We start from the raw sequence: 19,636 nt of genomic DNA, 5'->3' as shown, positions 1-19,636 counted from the left end.
TGGTTGCCTACGTGATTGTGCGCCTGCCGAAACATTCATACAGGAATATATGCAGCCATAGATAAGCCTGTGTGAAGTGAAGCCGGAAGAGGGGGGAGTGTTTACAATGACGCGAAGATTATTGTCAAACTCGGTGCAAAATGGCGAAATAAGAAAACAACTTGCTAGCTAGCTAATAGCTCTCCAACTTTTCAACGCCGGAGAAGACAAAAACGGGCTGACAAAGGTAAGATTTCTTCGACAGGGACGACTTAGAAGTTACTCACGAAAGTATCCACTATGTAGTGGGGTTTTCTTAGCCGTCGATAGGTATTTAACTAGTGTTCATTATTCAAAATAGACTAGCTAATTAGCTCATAGCAATTTAGCTAGCTAACTCAGTCTCTGTAGAACATAAACTGGAATAGTCGCTATTATTGCATATCAAGTATATTGCCAGTTCCCGGAGGGCCAAAAGGTAATGTACAAAGTTTCGTAACGAGCTAACTTTACGTGCTACTTGTAAAGCGGGGCCCATCAAACTTTGTGACCTGTTGTAATGTGATAATAGGGCCCTGTGTCCTTCCTTTTCAATGAAACTTAGCCAGAACTTGTTGTTTAAATCAATTCTCTTCAAACACCGGTCAGGTTGCTATTGGAGAGTGACCCAAGCTAACGTAATGCTGATGTAATTCTAGTCTAAAACCTAGAAACTACACCTATCATATAACTAGCTTGCTACATACATTCGCTGACATTTCTAACTTAATGGCTGCCCTACAGTAATGCGCCATAATTGCACATCATTACACAGTAGTACATATTCCGAATTTTACTTCCGGACTTGAATGGGAGGAATATGTTATGCCTGCATTTATAAATATTTTTTAAAATGATAAGAGGTTGTAAGGTTTTGGCCTGGCCAAATCAAATTAGGTCTGGTAGAAGTCCAGTTATTGGTCTGGGTTATTGCATGATCTCCCCCTCCGCGCTGTTAAGTCTATTATACTGTATTATAATTGCCTAATAATAGCCTAATGAGTCTATTAAGTTATTAGGGGCTATTATAGTCTAAGATTAACAGTTGTGGATTGTTGTTATCAAGGATGTCATGTTTTTTTTTTTTTTCCATTGCCTTTCTAACGGAAGTTTTTGAATAATCTGGTTAACTGAACGAAAGTGGAAATAAAAATGTACACTTAACCGTGTGCTATTTATTCACTATGATGAGTTGAGGTATGTTGGGTAACGTTATTTTGACCAAAGCACAGTTTGCTTTCATTAGAATAGACACAAAAATGCTGCCGCAAAGTGAAACCGAAATTAAGTGTTTAGTTATTAATTTAAGTTAAGTGTTTTGTTTAGATTCAGAATGCTGAAAACCAGTGTTTAGTATTCAAGACTATTGAGTAATGTTTGCCAGGCATCTCCATACGGTATCCATAAGGTTAGGTGGGGCAAAAGATAAGGTTTAGCATTGCCTACAGATTTTGTTACAAGAAGGAGCCTTGCTTGATGCATGAGGCTCTGCAGTTGTATAAACACTGTGTATATGCGCTACCAGGCATGGCATGCTTCAGCGCCATTCATGTGTAAATGTTTTATTCCTTTTTCAAGAAATCCTGTGTTTCTTTCTTCCCCTCATCCTGGACTGTAGGCTGGCCTCTGTGACTGTGTGTTGGTGAATGTCACTGGGTGAGCATGGAGTTTGTGTCAGAGGTGATGATTTAGTGGTTCCTCTGCTATTTTAACACAGGGGGAGATGGGAAACACTAGCAGTGAGAGGGCCGGCATGGGCCAGGGGGAGAAGGCGCACCGGCGGGACAGCCGGGGGGCCAAGGAGGGGGACCGGCCCAAAATCCTAATGGACAGCTCCGAGGATGCAGACATCTTTCACACAGAAGACATAAAGGTTACATATGTTACATTACTGTCATTTAGCAGATGCTCTGATCCACAGCGACTTGCATAGCTTACAGTTTCATCCATCTACACAGTTGGATGTTTACTGAGGCAGTTGTGGGCTAGGTACCTTGCCCAAGGGTACAACCGAAGTGCCCCAGTGGGGAATCGAACCGGCAATCTTTCAGTTATGAGCCCTGCTCCTTACCACTCTGCTACACTGCTGCCCACGGCAGTTTGCTTGTTTATGGACAAACCACAGCGGTAGGGCAAATAATGCAGAACTCCTAATGGCTGAAAATCAGTGTTAGGGCTGGGCGATATACCTGTCGCGATATATCGAATAGCTATTTTTAGTGCAATAACAGCGATCCACGGTATGTGGCGTTAGGTTTCTTCCTGTGTTTTTTGTTTTCCCTTTAGTCATACCTGATGCGGGAGCACACCTCCAAAGTTAAGTGAAATGCTTCCGGGGCAGAAAAATATCGCTTGTATCAATACGTTGGTTAACTTGCCTATTAGCTTTGAAAAACACATAGCATATGTTTTCACTCTTTTTATCTTCGTAGCCATGTGTTTCTGTCTACCACATGGAAGCAGCATAGTGCTGTTGCTGTGATATCAACATTGAATAGATACGAGTGGCATTTTTTTCCCCCTGGTAGCATTTCACATGGCCTCGGAAAACTGGAGGTGCGCTCCCGCATCAGGTACGACTAAAGGGAAAACAATACGGGAAGAAACATAACGCCACATACCGGGGATCGCTGTTATTGCGCTAACAATAGCTATTCGATATATCACGACGGCTATATCGCCCAGCCCTAATCAGTGTGTTATTGTCATTGCAAATACATGCCTAAACACATGTATGAAGTGTCATAAATATATATGGAGCTTAAACCGCATGTTTTCTGTGTTCATCCATTTCATTATGCTTCTGTGATCCCTCTCCTGAGCCTGGATATCTCTCTCCCGGTGCATACAGGCGCCTCTGGAGAAAGATGAGTTCCTGGCGTGGCGGCAGGACTTGGAGGCGAACGACAAGGGTCCGACCCAGGCCAGGCCGACCGTTTTCCGCTGGAAGGGCGCCGGTAAAGACATCTTTCTCTCGGGATCGTTCAACAACTGGGCCAACAAGATCCCGCTGACCAGGAGGTGAGCTGGGCCGAGCTCAGTGCGCAGAATCAGTCTACCCAGATGGCCGACGCTGGGTGTAAAATTACATTTCAGTCTGGAAAGGAGCGGCCTATTTCGATTTGGTCTGCCGCAGCATAAACAAGCTGTTAATAGGTCAGCCTTCGAGCAAAGCTAACCTGTGGTAGCATGACCGTAGTGAGTAAGTGACCTATAATACAGGCTAAGGGGGGAAAAAACAGTACACACCCTTCTCTGCCTTTTTATATGCATGTGTGGCTGACAGGCGAGTAATCACCAGACACAGTGTATAAAATATAAGCACAGACATAAGGACTGATGCTAATAGCGTGGATTATGTGTCTTGATACATTGGTTGGGCAGGTTAGTGTTGAAAAGCAACCAGTCAAGCCAAGCACACCGTCAACTCCCTGTTCTGTCACAAGAGGGCAGTGTACACTCGTAAGGAAAACAGCCCCCGAAAATGAAGCGGCCGCCACAGTTCCCCACGCATTTCATCATTCCACCCAGAGGGGCAAATGATTAATCGCGTTTTAATATGAATTTGATTTTGGTCTGTGTTACTCCTCTCAGTCAGAACAACTTTGTGGCCATATTGGATCTGCCAGAGGGAGAGCACCAGTACAAGTTCTACGTCGATGGACAGTGGACTCATGACCCATCAGAGGTGAAAAACCAACTTATTGTCATTATTTATTCTTTTGGTCATATGTATGTATGTATTTATGTATTAATTGTTTTCTAACTCCTCTCATTTAATTGTCATTTAGTTATTATCATTACAAGCTATTATATTTCTTCTGTTGATTGAAAGCACTGCAGTCATTTTGTCTGAGTCCTTATGTTTAAGTAATTGTTTTTGTGTTGTCCTTAGCCTACTGTGACCAACCAGCTGGGCACAGTGAACAATGTCATCCAGGTGAAGAAGACTGACTTTGAGGTGTTTGACGCTCTCATGGTCGACTCACAGAAATGCTCGGACATGTCAGGTGGGAACCTGTTATAGGAGCCGTTATGCCAGTGGTTGTTTTTCAAAATTGACGGGTAGGAGCTCTGGTATCTCCGTAATTGCAGGAAATCGCCTCACCCTGACGACTTTCTGCAGTTACGTAAAGATAGGAATGTTCTTGTCGTTTATTCGCCCTTTTCCCAGAGGTCTGATTTGAGCCATCCGTTCAGAGAGTGGTCGTGCCGCAAGTTGGTAACTGGTCATTGTAACTGAACTCAGCATGCGTACTATGACCTGGCTGCTCATGCGTCGTGATTGTGCGTCTTCCTGTCTCAGACGTGTCCAGCTCCCCGCCCGGGCCATACCACCAGGACCCCTACGTATGCAAGCTGGAGGAGAAGTTCAAGACCCCGCCCATACTGCCACCCCACCTGCTGCAGGTCATCCTCAACAAGGACACCGGCATCTCTGTGAGTTAAAGCTCAGATAGTTGTCTATCTGTGTGCCTGCCTCAGTGTGGTTCTGACTCAGTCCGCCTGAGAGCCTACTGCGGCTGTCTCTGTGTTTTAAAGCTCAGACAGCTAAGATGGTGGTGGCTGTCACTCACTTCCAGGAGCATTTGCAAATGTGTGTCTGAGTATCTAGAAAGTGTTGTGTGTCAAAAATTCCAGATTTCAAGTAGTAATAGTGGTACACTTTCACTTGAATATGACTTTTCCAGCTATAAAAATAAGCATTGAGAATTGTTCCTTCCCCTTAAAAACTTAAGGGAGATGGTATGGGTGAATTGTACTTTTCCCTAATAACCCCACGGAGGTAGTGTGGTGAATGTGGGTCTGATTTCAGAGGGATATGTAAATTTACAAGGGCGTTGAAATCAGCCATCAAGGGGCAGGGTGTGCCGTGCCCGCTCTGTGGGATTAACGTTCACGTTCTGTGATGGTGATGTGTGCGTTTGCCCGCTCTGTGGGATTAACGTTCACGTTCTGTGATGGTGATGTGTGCGTTTGCCCGCTCTGTGGGATTAACGTTCACGTTCTGTGATGGTGATTGTGCGTTTTTTTTGTCTCTGGAACAGTGTGACCCCGCCTTGCTCCCGGAGCCCAACCATGTGATGCTCAATCACCTGTACGCCCTCTCCATCAAGGTGAGACGCGCTCATCTCCCGAAGGTCTGAGCGCCCGAGATAAGGACGCCTAATGTATGTGCGATATCTACATTTTCCACAGACGTGGGGCGGAATTTCTTTATGAAAAATCGAACGGAGAAGCATATGTAGCTTCCAGCGCCTTTCCCACAATCGTTGAGGGCCTCCAGTTCACCTGGTTCAAAACCTGTACCTGTTTTAAAGGGACCTACTCAGGCCCCAGGACAGGGAGTGATTCTGACACTTAAAGCACATAAAGAGGAAAGCTTAAATAAGACCAGTGTGAAACATGTTCTGGTTGCTGTGGGACTGATGTAAGTGCTTCTCCTTTCTGTCTAGTTTGATCGTGTGAGCCAGGTCCCTGCTGTCAGACGGAGAGGATGTGGTACTTTTTTATTTTTTTTTTATTTTTTTACATATTTGTTCTCCTTTTTTTCCTGTCAGGATGGAGTGATGGTCTTGAGTGCCACCCACCGTTACAAGAAGAAGTACGTCACCACGCTGCTTTACAAGCCCATTTGACCAAAGAGCTCAAGTCTTTGTATCTTTGTAGTTGTAAATTTTTTTATTTTACTTTCTTAATCAGTAATGATTAAGTCTTAATGAATTAATGAGCCTTCCGTCATTCCTGCGCGAGCGCTGTCCATCCTCTCCTACATTCCGTCCGGTCCACCGAGGACTGTGATTGGCCAGGGGGTGAGGGAGTTGTGTTCGGCCTTGTCATGTGACCTCTTGGCTGTTCGGACATTGCTCCTTCTGTTTCCATGACAATGCTATGGAAACAGGGGGAACCCCCCTCTGTGGGGATGCATCTGTGCAGCACCAGCGTTCTCAGGTCCCCTGCAAGCAGAACGAGCCCCCAGCGAGGGGCATGTTACTCCTGATTACCCAGCATTCCTTGGTGTACAGTGATCAATTAATGAATGTGTACACTGAATGTGATGAGGGGGGCATCTGCGTGTTGACACACAGAGGGAGTATTAAGAATGACTCCAAGCTCTGTCCCTATGTCCCTCTTACTGAGTGTGAATAGTTTTTTTTGTGGAAAAACACTGGGACCAACAAACAAAAAAAGGAAAACTGCATAGCAGAAGATCAGAAAGACAGCTACGCTGTGAGTGTGGTTTTGCTGATTTACAAGGAGTCTGAAACCCTTTTTTTACCCCAATAAAGACCCCCAATAAAGATGATGAAATCCGTTCTCTTTTTGACTGTGCACTGCTGTGAGTGAAGAGTTGGCCCCGTGCTCTGTGAACCTTAAGCGGTTATGGTACGACTGGCAGTCCATCAAAAGAGTGTGCTGGGGTGGGACAGGGCTGTGTGAGGGAATCTTCCCATCTTCTTGGACGTTTGAAAGTCCACAAGGCGTAAGAGGCACTTCAGGAATACACAGCAAGTTTTTACTTCTTAAATCATCACCTGTGGCTCTTGGGTAAAGACGTGCTAAGCATTCTGTCTCATTTGATGTGAGTTGAGTGCACTGATGTATGTATAACCTGCACACCGTGTGCCCTGTGGAAGTTTATCAGTGTAACTGTGAGACTGCAAACAGCTGCCAACCAGCGGGGGAACTGACCACCTGCTCTCTCTCCAAACACAGACGCACAGGCGGGAACAGTTTGGGGCCTTGTTTGATTTTTGTTTTGCTTTTTTTTTTTTTACGTGAAACATTATAGTCTTGAAAGACACTTTTTTCACCACTTTGCAGGATAAACCAGCTGTGCATGGCTGTATACCTGCTCATAATGTATGCACTCACAGAGAGGGATGGAGTAAAGCTCGCTGCCCCATTTAAATACCCATTTGAAATGCAACCCAATCATTGCACCACAAAATGGTGAACGTCACAGTGTGGTTTAATGAGTTAGTTTACAGAGAAATTTCTTCTGTTCACTATTGCTAATAAGTCGCATCAAATATTTAAGTCATTCATTTAGGCACTGTTAATTTTGGCATCTACAACTGTGAGGTGATGTTGGTATCGTTCTGCTCCGTCTCATTCAACGCAGTGGACGTCAGGGTCGAGGTTCTTGTTCTCGGGGTTGTAGGTTTGCTCGGCGAAGCAGTGGGCGGCGACGCGGTCACACTCGCACACGGCGGCCTGGCACACATCGTTGGTGTCTGGAGGGAGGGAGGCAGGGGTGAGGGTTAGAGCCACACCCACTCAATATCACACAATATTATTTTTATTATTATTATTATTATTATTACAGGTTATTTTTATTGAGCAGGTGCTCTTGTCTAGAGCAGTGTACATGGGTTGCAGTTTTTACATGTTATCCATTTATACAGCTGGATTTTTACTGAGGCAATTGTGGGTTCACTACCTTGCCTAAGGGTACAGCAGCAGTGCCCCAGTGGGGAATTGAACCAGCAACCTTTCGGTTACAAGTCCTGCTCCTTATCACTATACTACACTGCACAGACCCTTTACTGTTTTCACTATGTTGACATAATGGTCCAAAGTCAGCATGTATGTGTTTTAATTGCATAGTGATCCCGCATTAAGCCCACATTCTTTGTGCTTATTTTATCAGTCTGATAAAGTGTAGGAGTGCATTAGTAATTGTGTTTTTTTTTATCATCCAACCTAAAATTCAGCATGATGCTTTGCCCTGGTGATTTGTGCTGATGTTCCATGAATACCATGAACGTGCACGAACTAAAACATGCGTCAGCCCCCGCAGTTTCTCATCCCCTCTGTGAGGCTGGTTACCTGAGCAGGTGACCTCTCCATCGGAGCAGGTGAAGTCGTAGACTTTGATGTAGGGCACGTCCACGACGGGGCGACACTCGGGAAGCTTCCTGCTGGCCCTGTAGCAGAGGTCATGGACCTCACAACACCTGGCGGGGAGGAGGAGAGGGAGTGTGATGGGACTGTGGGACTGAAGAAAGAAGAGACGGGACAGCTGCCTCTTTTCTGATTGAAATGCCCCATGAGGGCTCTACGAGGCTCTGTGCAGGAGAGGACAACTCACAGCCGTTCCTTTACCTGTCCAGCTCGTCCTTGGGGTCGCCGGACCCCCCGAACCCACACCAGCAGCCGTAGTTGTTGTAGATTAAGGGGTTGACCCCGGGCTGGGCACACTGGATCATCATCCCAAACTGCCACAGAGCTCGGGGCACCGTTGCGCCCTGGGCGGCGTAGGCTGGGTCAAGGGAAAGGGGAGGGAACACAGCCTGTCAATCACAGTCAGCATCATCACTGCGGCAGCTGGTGGAATGCTGAGTTCTGTGCTGGAATTGTGGAGGCTGAGAGGAAGGGGTTGGGGGAGGGTGTTGGGGGGGCAAAGCCGAGAGAGAAGGTGAGAGAAGGAGGGATTTTGGGGACAGAGCAGTCTCACCGGTGAGCAGCAGCAGCAGCAGTACCTTGGGATCCATGGTGGGGAACGAGACGGGCTGTGGCTATGCCCCGGGCTTTTATAGGTACAACTGTGCAAGGGAGAGATAACACGGGGGCAGCGGGGTTCCAGGGGAGTCCAGAGTGGAAAGTCAGGGTCAAGGGCAGCTCTCGACAAACTGCTTGTACGGGACACTTGGTTTTGCAACACCAAGATATACCGAGTTAATATTGGCAACAAGAGCCAAAGCTTTCCCCTTTTCAAGTGTGTGAAAACATACAAAATGTGTCACATTATGATTAGCTCGGACAACTGCACAGGAAATCCTTGTTACGGCAGCACTCTGAGAGAGATGTCCATGGGTTTATCCTTCACTCTGCAAATATGTAGACATGAAGGTCAAAGGGGCCCCATGCTGAAGAAGCAGGGTGTGTCCCATGAGTGCAGGGAGACAATTTCAGAGCTTCTCTCAGATCAGTTCTTACATTATATTATTTGCATTTAGCAGACACTCTTATCCAGAGCAACTTACATACAGTTACAGTTTTTACAAGGTTATACATTTATACAGCTGGAAATTTACTGAGGAAATTGTAGGTTAAGTAGGTAGTTTGTGGGTACAGCAGCAGCACCCCAATGGGGAATCGAACCAGCAACCTGTTGGTTATTAGTTCTGGTCCTTAACCAGTATGCTACACTGCCGCAAGTTTTGTGACACTGGTACCCATGCACTGCAACAGTATTGCGCTATGGAAAGATTTTGTGACAGCAAAAATTCAGTGTTATTATTGCAATTCGTTGTAAATTATCATGGGGGACGAAATGGATGAAACTGAGCAACGGAATCTACGGTAACAGACCGTGTGTTAAACCAGAACACTTGAAATGAAAAAGAAAAAACGTTACTAATCAAAATACCCTTTTCCTGCATTTAGTGAAAATATAACGTTTAAGGTGACACATTCTTTACGTTTGATCTTTGAAAATAGTTTTTTTTTTTTTTTTTTTACAGACGCAAATAACTTACAATATGCTAATACCCACCACCCCCACCGCCCAATCCCCACTCCACACTCTCCACTCAGTTATGTAAACGACCAGTAAAGACTTCAGGGTAATGCGAGATGGAAACATCCTACAAATTTACAGAGGAAAAAAACTATATGTTAGGGTAATTTTTAGACTTTACATAAGTTGTAGTTGCTCAAGATCTCTCCTTGTGAGAGAAAGCCTGTATCTTTTTTAAAAGATAGATAATCAATGATGCCGACGCTGGTGTTCTTCCTTTGTGAAGAACTTTAGAAAGGGAAGTAAAAGAGGCTAACGTGAGGTGTTTGATCATTTGGAACAGTCCGACATGTTTATTATGAATATTTTGAATTCGGAGAATTCACGCGCTGTCTTATGTAATACTCCGCATGGAAAATTATATCTCTGGAAATAAGAACGGAAAAATCAGCGCGGGGCGAGGGACAGACCGACCTTGAGCAAGATATTTGTCATTGTATTTACTTTTTTTTCTGAGAGCTCCAGAAAAAAATGTTAAAAGTGTATATGCTTATTAAGTTGTTCTATATGTAGGAAGTACTTTTTCAAGACGATTCAGTTTTAAATCACGTGCTGTACGCGTTGAACACAGCCCTCCTCCAACAGTCTTCACCTGAGTGAAGGACTAAAAAAACGCATCAAAAAACCCATGTTTCTGCAAGTTTTTATTTGATCACAAAAAGACACCAAGAAACATATAAACACATTTGCTAATTGCATTGAGGTGGTCCAAGAACGATTATTTTTGTATTATTTCCTCGACCCTCTTATTAGTAACACGCAGGCTCGGTCACACTCGCACACAGCGGTCTGGCACACGTCATTAGGGTCTGGGGAGAGGGAGGCAGAGGTGAGAATTAAAGCCACACCCACTCAATATCACACGACTCGCACTAACCAAGAGAGTCTGCTCATGCAAATGTTCAACGATATTGCATACAACAAGTGTATTACATTACATTCAATTATTTTTATTCAGCGGGTGCTTTTGTCCAGAGCAGTGTACATGGGTTACAGTTTTTACACGTTACCCATTTATACAGCTGGATATTTACTGAGGCACACACAACCACCACCACCAAAAAAAGGGAACTTTTTTGCGGATTTTAGGCCATGCTTATTTTTGCCACTAGAGGGCAGCCTTTACCAGTATACGTTTCTGGTTTCTTATGGTCTACGCTGGTGGGAATGAGATTCCTGCACATTTTCAAATGTCCTCACCGTGACCCGAGACATTTATTACACAAAGCTGATTGTTCCCGTCTTGACGTACCTACTTTATGCATATCTGTCTTTGCATAAATATTTGAATGCAACTTTGTCCATATTGTGCCTGTGTGTGTGTGTGTGTGTGTGTGTGTGTGTGTGTCTGTGTCTGTGTCTGTGTCTGTGTCTGTGTGTGTGCACGTACGTGTGTGCGTGCCTATAGTGGCATGTGTGTTTGTATTCCCTGTATTTTCCCTGCATTTTATCTCAGTGTCCCGCCCCTCAAGGTTAGAAAGTAGTATAAAAGTCTGAGTGCCAGATTAATCTTTGTCATCAACCAGCAAAATGATCGCCCTTCGCTCTCTCCTGCTCCTTAGCGCTGGACTGTCTCTTGGTGAGTAGTTCTTACGAGCGCCCCACAACAGTTGACGCTGATTCCGATAAGATTACAGAGTCAGACTCATTCACCTGAGATTGGGTGTGCCCTGTGTCCCTCAGCGCTGGCCGACGTGGACCCCAGGGCGCTATGGCAGTTCCGGAACATGATCGTCTGTGTGAATCCCGAGAGCTGGCCTCTGCTGGACTACGCTGATTATGGCTGCTACTGTGGGAAGGGCGGATCGGGCACTCCTGTGGACGACCTGGACAGGTCAGGAGGACCCCCGAAAACCAGTGCACATGTGTGTGCGTGTGTGTGCTTGTGTGCGTGCATGTGTGTGCGTGCATGTGAGCGCGCACACCGGTGAGTGGGGTCTGAGCTCGGCATATGAGCAACTGGGTGTGGTGTTGCTGAACTGACCATTGCCAATTCCTGGTCACATGTTCCTTTGCACCTGCTTTACATTGTGAAGTCTCCAGTACTGTAAACCTTACTTCCAGCCTTTTCATCTCTGGACAGATTTAGCTGTGCTGGGGTGAGTGCAAAGGAGGGAATTATCACTGTTGAGTGCACTCTCTGTGTTCTAGATGCTGTGAGGTCCACGACAACTGCTACTCAGACGCCATGCAGCACGAAGAATGCTGGCCCATCCTAGATAACCCCTACACCGAGATCTATTCCTACAAGTGCGACAGAGCCACCAATACCGTCACCTGCACAGGTGCGTATACCTTCCGATCTGTATCTTCAGCGCTAGTCTACATGATAGGGTGAGACAGAACCCTAGCCTCTGTTTGCAGATAGAAGTCGCCGTCTCTGGTCATAAATGATCTAGTTGGGGAGATAGTGGGATGTGTGTGCTGGCACCCGGCTTGGGTAGCACCAGCCATCTGCGTGATCTAACCATTTATATCACTTTAATGTAGCATTTTCTTATAAATTATTGCAGATTATTACGGCACTTTTGCACTAGTTGAAAACCTTCGATTACTGTAGGACTTATTCTGCATTCAGCATGGCACTGGCTGCCCTTAGTGATAGACTGGCACATGTTTAGATGGTATGTATATAATGGTCTGTTACTGTGGTGTTGGTCTGTAATTTTCTGTATGTACTGAGGTCATGCAGCTTCAATAATGCACCTATTTGTACATTTTGCTTTGAAAATCTCTCTGAATAAGAACATGTGCCAAATGACTAACTGTAAACTGTAAGTGCTGTCACACGCCAGATTTTCTGGGACAGTGTAGTCCATTGCTCCCGCGTACTATAATCTGATTTCTGTGACTTAAGTGGAGGGGGATAACATGAATGTGTGAAAAGACTGACTTCGTAGCCAGAAGCTGGGCTGATGTTCCCACTGCGGATGTCAAAAAGGCTTCTGGGAGGGTTCCCAAGTGGCTCAGTGGTTAAGGGGCTCCCATGGGTAAGACAGTTAGGGGTACCCACCTGTCACTACTATCAGGAATGCTGTGACTTGTCAGGCATCTGCAGGTTGCTGCCAGCAGAGTAGCGCCTATCCCACAATGAGCGACTTTATACCCGCATGAATGCCACTGATACCTCACAAGAAAATGCTTTATTCTAGGTAACATTTGCTTGTACAATTAGTGCGAATATGTAGAAATTCTTTCTAAATTGGCACGGACACAGGCGTCTACATAGTCACCTATGTAGCAGTTGCCCCTTCTCCTGTTTGAACACGTCTCCTCCCCTCACTCACAGAAAAGAACAACCCCTGCGAGATGTTTATCTGTGAGTGTGACAGGAAGGCCGCCGAGTGCTTCGCCAAAGCCGAATACATCCCAGAGCACGAGCACCTGCCCAGCGACCAGTGCAAGTAACTGACCCCAGATCGGCTCCCGAGACACACCCATCTGCACACCCTCACAGCACCTCAGATCCACACTACTGGGATGTGTGTCTCTTGGAGTCAGTGCATAAATGAATAATAAAATTCATTTTGCAGTGTAAACATATGTCCTTGTGGAGTATTTTCTGACTTCCTCTGGAAGTGTTCACACCATAATCAAAAACAGGATTGATATGAAATCCAAAACAATAAAGGGAATGCCCCATATTATGTGCTCCCCTTCAGACAAGCTCTCTCACCACAAATCATCATGAAAGTATCGAGCTGGAAAAATCAAACACAGAGATAGGACAATTTTGGGGGTGGTCCTTTTATTTACAAAAATATTGGAACACTAAAAAGCAGATTCAGAGGGAAAATAGTTTAACTTCTGGTTCGTCCCTCACGCATGTTCACGCTTTACCATCATTACGGTGCTTGCTTTGGGAGCCATCCGTCCCCCAGGGGGCGCCAGCGGTTCAGAGGGTTATTTTTCCTCCTGTTCGCAGATATACAGGTGGCGCAGGGTGCAGTCGGCGTCATTCCAGCGCGGCTCGTGATTTGCGCTATGTTGGATCTGACCACAGTCCTCACCATTTACAATTACGTCCCAATCATCTGGCTGGCCCACGTCCCAAAACCTGAAGGTGAGGGAGAGAGGAAATGTCCAACTGTATAAATGGATAAACATGTAAACATTTTAAGTCGCTCTGGGTAAGAGTGTCTGCTAAATGACAATAATGTACTGTAATGTATTCCAGTAAAAGATTACAGGGTGAAGCAATGAAGGAAATGGGGCGAAACAGGCTAAGCTGAGAGGATGTGCAATCGGTGAACGGCACAGCTATTGAGAGCAGAGATAAGCAGGAAGGGCAGAGACAAAACAGAGAGCACAAAGTCAGCAGCAGAATTAGAAGGAGCAGCACAACAGAAAAAGAGAGCGGGTGATAAAGAGAAAAAGAGTGGAAATAAAAGAACAGAAGATGAAAAAAAAAAGTTTCTCCTGCTGTAGATACATTAATGAAATGCCTTATCTACAGCTCCAGGTGTATGAAGAAGTGAACTTCCCTGTCAGGTTTTAACCAAAGCTAATAAACATGGTAAATGGGCTGCACCATTGCCCACAACAGAAGCCTTTAACAAAAACAAATGCAAGGAGATGTCTGAGGTGTTTTCATTCAAAATATGACAGTTGGACCTCCATTTTGAATTTTGAAAAGTGTGGATGAGGCATAGTGGTACTCTACCATCAAACTTTTGAAACGCGACCCTCTCTACTGAAAGAAAATTCTCTACTAACTGGACGGTATGGTGAACCAAGTCTCAGCCAAAAAAATTGATTAATTAAGAATGGGATTCTGAAAATCATAGCAGCATAAATGTATTCAAAAAACTTCCAGGCACTGAGGCTGACCTCTGTTGTTTTGAGAAGGAGTCTAAAATCCTGAAGGAACTAATGGAAACTTAAAGAAAAAAAAAAATAAAGTACATTTTAACCTCACCTTCATGTCAAAATACATTGTTCAGTTAAAAAGCCAGGGGCAGGACTGTACACAAGCTGGGTCAGTCCACGCCATCCACACTGGCACCCCCAGCCAAAACACACATTCCCTATCAGGATAAAAACACATACACATGCTTGCCATCCAACACACAACCAGACCAAGCACATATTCTGTCCTACCAAAAGTCAAGGGACACAGGTAGTTATGAATAAACAAGTCTCTATTCCAAGAAATTAATAGCGTGCTGGCCTGTCTTTGGCCTTTATGATTGCTTCAGTGTATTATGGAAGACTGTCTGCTGACTACTGGTTAAAAAACTGGTCGCATTGTGCTCCACCCATGTTGGCCCTGCCCTAATTCTGTGTTATAACTCATCCAAAGATGAGCTGCTGGGTTTAGGTTGAGAGGTTATTCTCTTCATATCACGCACAGTCTTTTGACTTTTGGTAGGACAGCGTAGTCCTTCTCCACACACGTGCCCTCCGCTGCACTAGTGAAGAAAAAACACAAACATCTACAACTTCCACCGTGGAGCACCATCCAAAACAAGGGCCAGTCTAAAGTACATTCCACGGGCAAACATACGAAAACACCAAGCGTTATGCTGACTGACTCTGATGGCATATTTATAAATGAAGCACAAATCAGTTTTAATTTTCGAGACCAACAACATGAGTAGGTACTCAAGCGCTTCCAGAATTTACTTCGCACATCGTGTCCACTGAGATGCTGAGAGAGGACAGCTCATGAGCACACAGTGATCAAAAAAGGTCAACACAAAGCCGTGCTTGATCATAAAATAAGAACAAGTTTTAGGGAAGTATAATTTTTAAGGAAAATACCCTTACTTCCCTAAAATGGAACAAATGTGGTCACAGATTCTTACTAAATCTTTCTAAAAAAATAAGAGTTGGGGAATGCCACCAGTGAGCAGGACAGTGAAGCACACAAGCTCCAGACACAACTCAGGATTTTGATCTTTCTCTGTGTGGCCAGCTGTGTAATCCAAAAATTCAACAGTACTAGAACACTGACGCCACATCTCCCAGCAGACTAACGCTGGTTGACGATAGGCAGTTTTGCAACAGTATATGTTAAGGAGAAACAACCACAGCCAAAAGTCAACAAAAGCTGATAATCAAGAAACACTGATCTGCACTGCACTGGTATGAGGTACGGGGATTTGTTGCAATGTATCACATTTTTTTAAAAAAAAAACTTTTTTGTTGGGTCTTTGACCTTCAGTAATATAGTTTTTTGATTGTTGTTGTATTTGTTAATTGATAATATGCTTTTACGGAACTAACGTGTTTCAGTCATGCCAAATGAAGGTGTAGGAATTTTATTGAATGCAGTGCATTCTGCATGTGCAATATTCCTTTAGCCAAAACAGACACAGACGTGAACCAAAGAGTGAAAGTGAGACAGTAGCTGAAGGAAAGAAACAATTGGCAGGCATACATTTTTTGAGAAAGTTAATCTAATATAGGGAAAATATTTATGACAATCAAACCCTGTAATATACAGACATCAATGAAGTTCCGCTCACATACTGAGAGAGAGAGAGGGCTGGAGAATATATTTATGTTAGACAGGATGAAATGATCCTTGCGATAAGCAAAGAAACCCTTCTATAATCAACAACAGCAATATCAAAACTGTAGTCACTGTTTCTGTAGTTACTGTTTTTAGTATTGTATATTTTTATAGGTACATTCAATTTACTGTGAACAGTCTTCTGTTTTCACTGCTTTGTACTTATGGATGACTGCACAGGAGTCCATATTGAGGTGGCAATGTGACATAGTATTAAGTAGCAGGTCTCGTAACTGGAGGGTTGCTGGTTCGATTCCGCACTGGGGCTCTGCTGTTGTAACCTTGGGCAAGGTACTTAACCCAGAACTACCTCAGGAAATATGCAGCTGTATAAATGAATGGATGAAATTGTAACCAATGTAAGTCACTCTGGATAAGACTGTCTGCTAAACGAAGATTAATGTAATGTCAGGTAATGAAGTGAGCTTAATGTGTACAATGGGGGCAGGGCGTAAAGGGGGGGTATAAAAAACTGAGGTACAATTACAGTAATAGAATACAGTACACCCCCCCACCTCGCCCAACCATCACTCAACCTTCACCCTTACTGTGGAGTTGTTGCAAAGTCAGTCCCATCCACCCAGGTCCAGTGCCCCTCCTCTCTCTCGATCAGCCCGATCCAGTAGCTGTTCAGGGACAGCAGGTCCGTTACGAACTCCTGAGAAAGAGCGTCGAGAGACGGTGTGCGTTAATGACGCCAGGCCGCCATCCCCCCACCCTCGCCCACATCCGGCCCTCACTACGCTCTTACGTGCTCGTCTGCGTTGTTGACAACGATCAAATGTGCGCCCATCTGGTCACAGTTCTGCTGCGCATTGTGCCAATTGGCCCTCTTCGTGGAGAGATGATAGCAGCTGCCCTGGAAGAAGACCCAGTCTTCGTCGCAGGGCCCTGAGCGCACAGCAGAGAGGGTACATGAAAACAGGGGTGTGTGGGACTGACGCTGGCACAGATACTCTACTTTACTGAACAGATATTCCACTTTTGTCTCTGCCGTGGTTGAAGCTAAATGTTCTCTGATTGGCTGTCTCAATATAAATAATTACATAGGGAGGTGCAAAGAGACACAACATTCATTGAATGCATTGCATTCATTGCAAAGCAACAGAGAGCAACAGAGCCTCCTCTAGGTGAGGAAATATGGACAATGGCAGGAACACAGAGTTGCATATCTGTGCAAGAAGAATATCTGTGATACCAGTCACATTGGGGAGAGGCAGAAGTGTCAGTTACCTCTCTCTAGAGTGTGGTGCTCAAAGTGATGGGGAAGCGGGATTGTAACAGCGTCTGCCATAGAGAGGTAGGGGGTCAAAATATTGCATCTGCAAACATACATCAACAGTATTTTTTCATATCTACATTTTCCATGTACAGCTGAGTATGTAACAGTTCTTTGTAGGACTGGGTTTTGGGTGATCAATGCTTTACAAATCTGCACGAAGCAAATGGCGTTTTACATGCGGTTTTTACAGCAAATTTTTCTTTAGTGAGCACTGTCAAAGACAAAAGTGGCCTGTTCGCTTCCCGAGTGCACTCCAGTGTCCCATGCCGGCTCCGTTTCTCACCTGTTTTGGACAGTTTGGCGAGAGACCCCGCCAGCGAGGCGTTTACCGACGCGATGAAAAGTTTGATGTCTGCGACTTCCTGGCTGAGCTGGGAGACTGAGGCCAAGATATATCAGGGGAAGCAAGATGAAGCAGAGGGACGAGAGGATGAGAAAGTGGAGAAGAGGGGGAGAAATAAAGTATGTTTCTTATTTCTTATTGCCGTACTGGAAAATAAATCACTGCACAGGCTGTACAGTGATATAAATCTTACACTTGACTCCAGTGATCAGCAACAATATCAGCAAGAGTAACAGTACAATCCCATACAGCACATACGCCACTGTGATCCTCCTGCCTGAGAGAGAGAGAGAGAGAGAGAGAGAAACAGAGAAACAGAGAAACAGAGATGAACCATACAACACAAAGAGCACTGGGGGTCTACATCACAATCAAGCATCATCCTCAGGCAGCACGTCAATCCCTTAAATATACTCACAACTCATAGCTTGGAACAACCATAACTTGGTATATGATGACTTTAAATATACTCACAACTCATAGCTTGGAACAACCATACCTCGGTATATGATGACTTTAAATATACTCACAACTCAAAGCTTGGAACAACCGTACCTCGATATATGATGACTTTCTGACCGTGGTAACTATTCAATTGATCAGGCCCGTGGAATTGATCATATCCATTGGAATCCATCACTGAGAGAAAGAAATGTTTCGCCTGGTGAATCGAAAGACCCAGGAAGTACGCATTGGACACATACCACATTGGACAATTTCAATTCAACTCCTAAGTCAAAGGGAAAAACACTGACAACTACAACAATAGCAGTTATTATAAAACTGTTATTATAATGTTGCTTCACAGTGCAGTATAAGGTTATCCATGGACTCTGGATTACCTTCAGATGGGGTACTGTGACAGTGGCAGGCAGGAAGAGAGCAAATTAAGAGATTCATATGAGTATAGGCACTGTGGACTGTGCCAAGGACATAGCCAGGTCATGTTGATTATTAATCCCTCAATCAATACTGTCTATTGCATGTACACCTCACCATCTCAAGTGAAAACAAAGAGAAAAGACATGTTGCAAGTTACAAATAAGAGGCTTTTCCATAATCCTGCAAATCATTCCAACACGAAACATAGACAGTTCTGGGGAAACCAGCTCTATGAGAGCATTATTCTTCTGGGTGTGCCAGCCATAGACAAAAAGAAACATCTCTCTTCAAACTGTGCTCTTTCTACTAACAAACAGAATGGAACTTTGGGATATTGATTTATAAAACATGGTAATATTAACCGAAAAAGCTCTTTCTTTTACACTCACGCTCACATGTACACACACAAACCACACAAAGAGACAGAATCTAACATGAAACACTTCAATTAGATACTTATTTGAACTCTCCTATACTTTTCTAACACACAATAGGTCTGGACGTGCCATCTTCACCATTTTTAAATGCTTTCCATGGTAAGTGACCCACTTTCTAGAGCAGGTAAGATTTGCAAAATTGAGATGAGCACATCTAAAGAAAAAAGACAGTTGACCACCCAGGTAGTCAGTCCTACTGTTTCACTTACCTCTCGACCAACCTGTCTGTCTGTCCGTCTATCTGTCTGTCTGGCTGTCTGTCTGTCTGTATATATGTACACGCAGCAGCCAGTTGTTAAAGATTGAGGTCCCCTTTCCCTCTTCCATTTTTATCTGCCAGCCCTCTTGGTTCCACCTACTGGCCTGGCCGCATGTGACGGTCACTAAAAAAACTGCACACATCGTTTGCAGAGAGGTGGGCAAAACACAGAGATTACAATTGGTCAAGAGGGTTGTCACTTTTAGTGATAGTTTTCAGCTTCTGTTTAGTTTACTGTTGTCAAAACTACAACAAAACACACACAAGTCCACTTTCCGGCCTTTTAGCCTTTTACAACCCAAGTACTAAATCACAAAACCACAAATAGTGGTTAGTTGTGGAACAGTTGTGGTTCATTTGTGGTACATATTG

The 19,636-nt window shown here is 44.5% G+C and overlaps 4 protein-coding genes across 5 annotated transcripts; 2 read left to right on the top strand and 2 right to left on the bottom strand.

The window, feature by feature from the left end:
- Nucleotides 1–108: 108 nt before the first annotated feature.
- On the top strand, nt 109–6,317 carry prkab1b (protein kinase, AMP-activated, beta 1 non-catalytic subunit, b). Its single transcript, XM_036526682.1, has 8 exons — nt 109–226; nt 1,736–1,891; nt 2,870–3,039; nt 3,613–3,706; nt 3,914–4,028; nt 4,325–4,458; nt 5,067–5,135; nt 5,580–6,317. The coding sequence occupies exons 2-8, from the start codon at nt 1,742–1,744 to the stop codon at nt 5,655–5,657; spliced, it is 810 nt and encodes a 269-aa protein (XP_036382575.1). The 5' UTR covers nt 109–226; nt 1,736–1,741; the 3' UTR covers nt 5,658–6,317.
- An 814-nt stretch (nt 6,318–7,131) lies between these two features.
- On the bottom strand, nt 7,132–8,516 carry LOC118776079 (phospholipase A2, minor isoenzyme-like). Its single transcript, XM_036526156.1, has 4 exons — nt 8,480–8,516; nt 8,128–8,284; nt 7,852–7,979; nt 7,132–7,256 (listed from the first exon to the last, which is right to left on the bottom strand). Exons 1-4 carry the CDS (start codon nt 8,514–8,516, stop codon nt 7,132–7,134), a joined length of 447 nt encoding a protein of 148 aa, XP_036382049.1.
- Nucleotides 8,517–11,074: 2,558 nt separating this feature from the next.
- pla2g1b (phospholipase A2, group IB (pancreas)) lies at nt 11,075–12,984 on the top strand. Its single transcript, XM_036527900.1, has 4 exons — nt 11,075–11,123; nt 11,228–11,378; nt 11,696–11,829; nt 12,834–12,984. Exons 1-4 carry the CDS (start codon nt 11,075–11,077, stop codon nt 12,950–12,952), a joined length of 453 nt encoding a protein of 150 aa, XP_036383793.1. The 3' UTR covers nt 12,953–12,984.
- Nucleotides 12,985–13,283: 299 nt separating this feature from the next.
- LOC118776760 (hepatic lectin-like) lies at nt 13,284–19,370 on the bottom strand. Of its 2 annotated transcripts, none has more exons than XM_036527296.1 (8): nt 19,215–19,370; nt 18,242–18,325; nt 17,880–17,963; nt 17,627–17,722; nt 17,295–17,348; nt 16,813–16,952; nt 16,610–16,719; nt 13,284–13,601 (listed from the first exon to the last, which is right to left on the bottom strand). In XM_036527296.1, the coding sequence occupies exons 2-8, from the start codon at nt 18,321–18,323 to the stop codon at nt 13,448–13,450; spliced, it is 720 nt and encodes a 239-aa protein (XP_036383189.1). In that variant the 5' UTR covers nt 18,324–18,325; nt 19,215–19,370; the 3' UTR covers nt 13,284–13,447. The 2 variants fall into 2 exon arrangements, with proteins under 2 accessions (XP_036383189.1, XP_036383188.1); XM_036527295.1 differs by lacking the exon at nt 19,215–19,370 and adding an exon at nt 18,529–18,571.
- Nucleotides 19,371–19,636: the final 266 nt, after the last annotated feature.

Source organism: Megalops cyprinoides, chromosome 4, assembly GCF_013368585.1.
Source record: "Megalops cyprinoides isolate fMegCyp1 chromosome 4, fMegCyp1.pri, whole genome shotgun sequence".
NCBI lineage: Eukaryota > Metazoa > Chordata > Actinopteri > Elopiformes > Megalopidae > Megalops > Megalops cyprinoides.
Note: the sequence above shows the minus strand (reverse complement) of the source record. Positions and strands in the feature narration are given on the sequence as shown.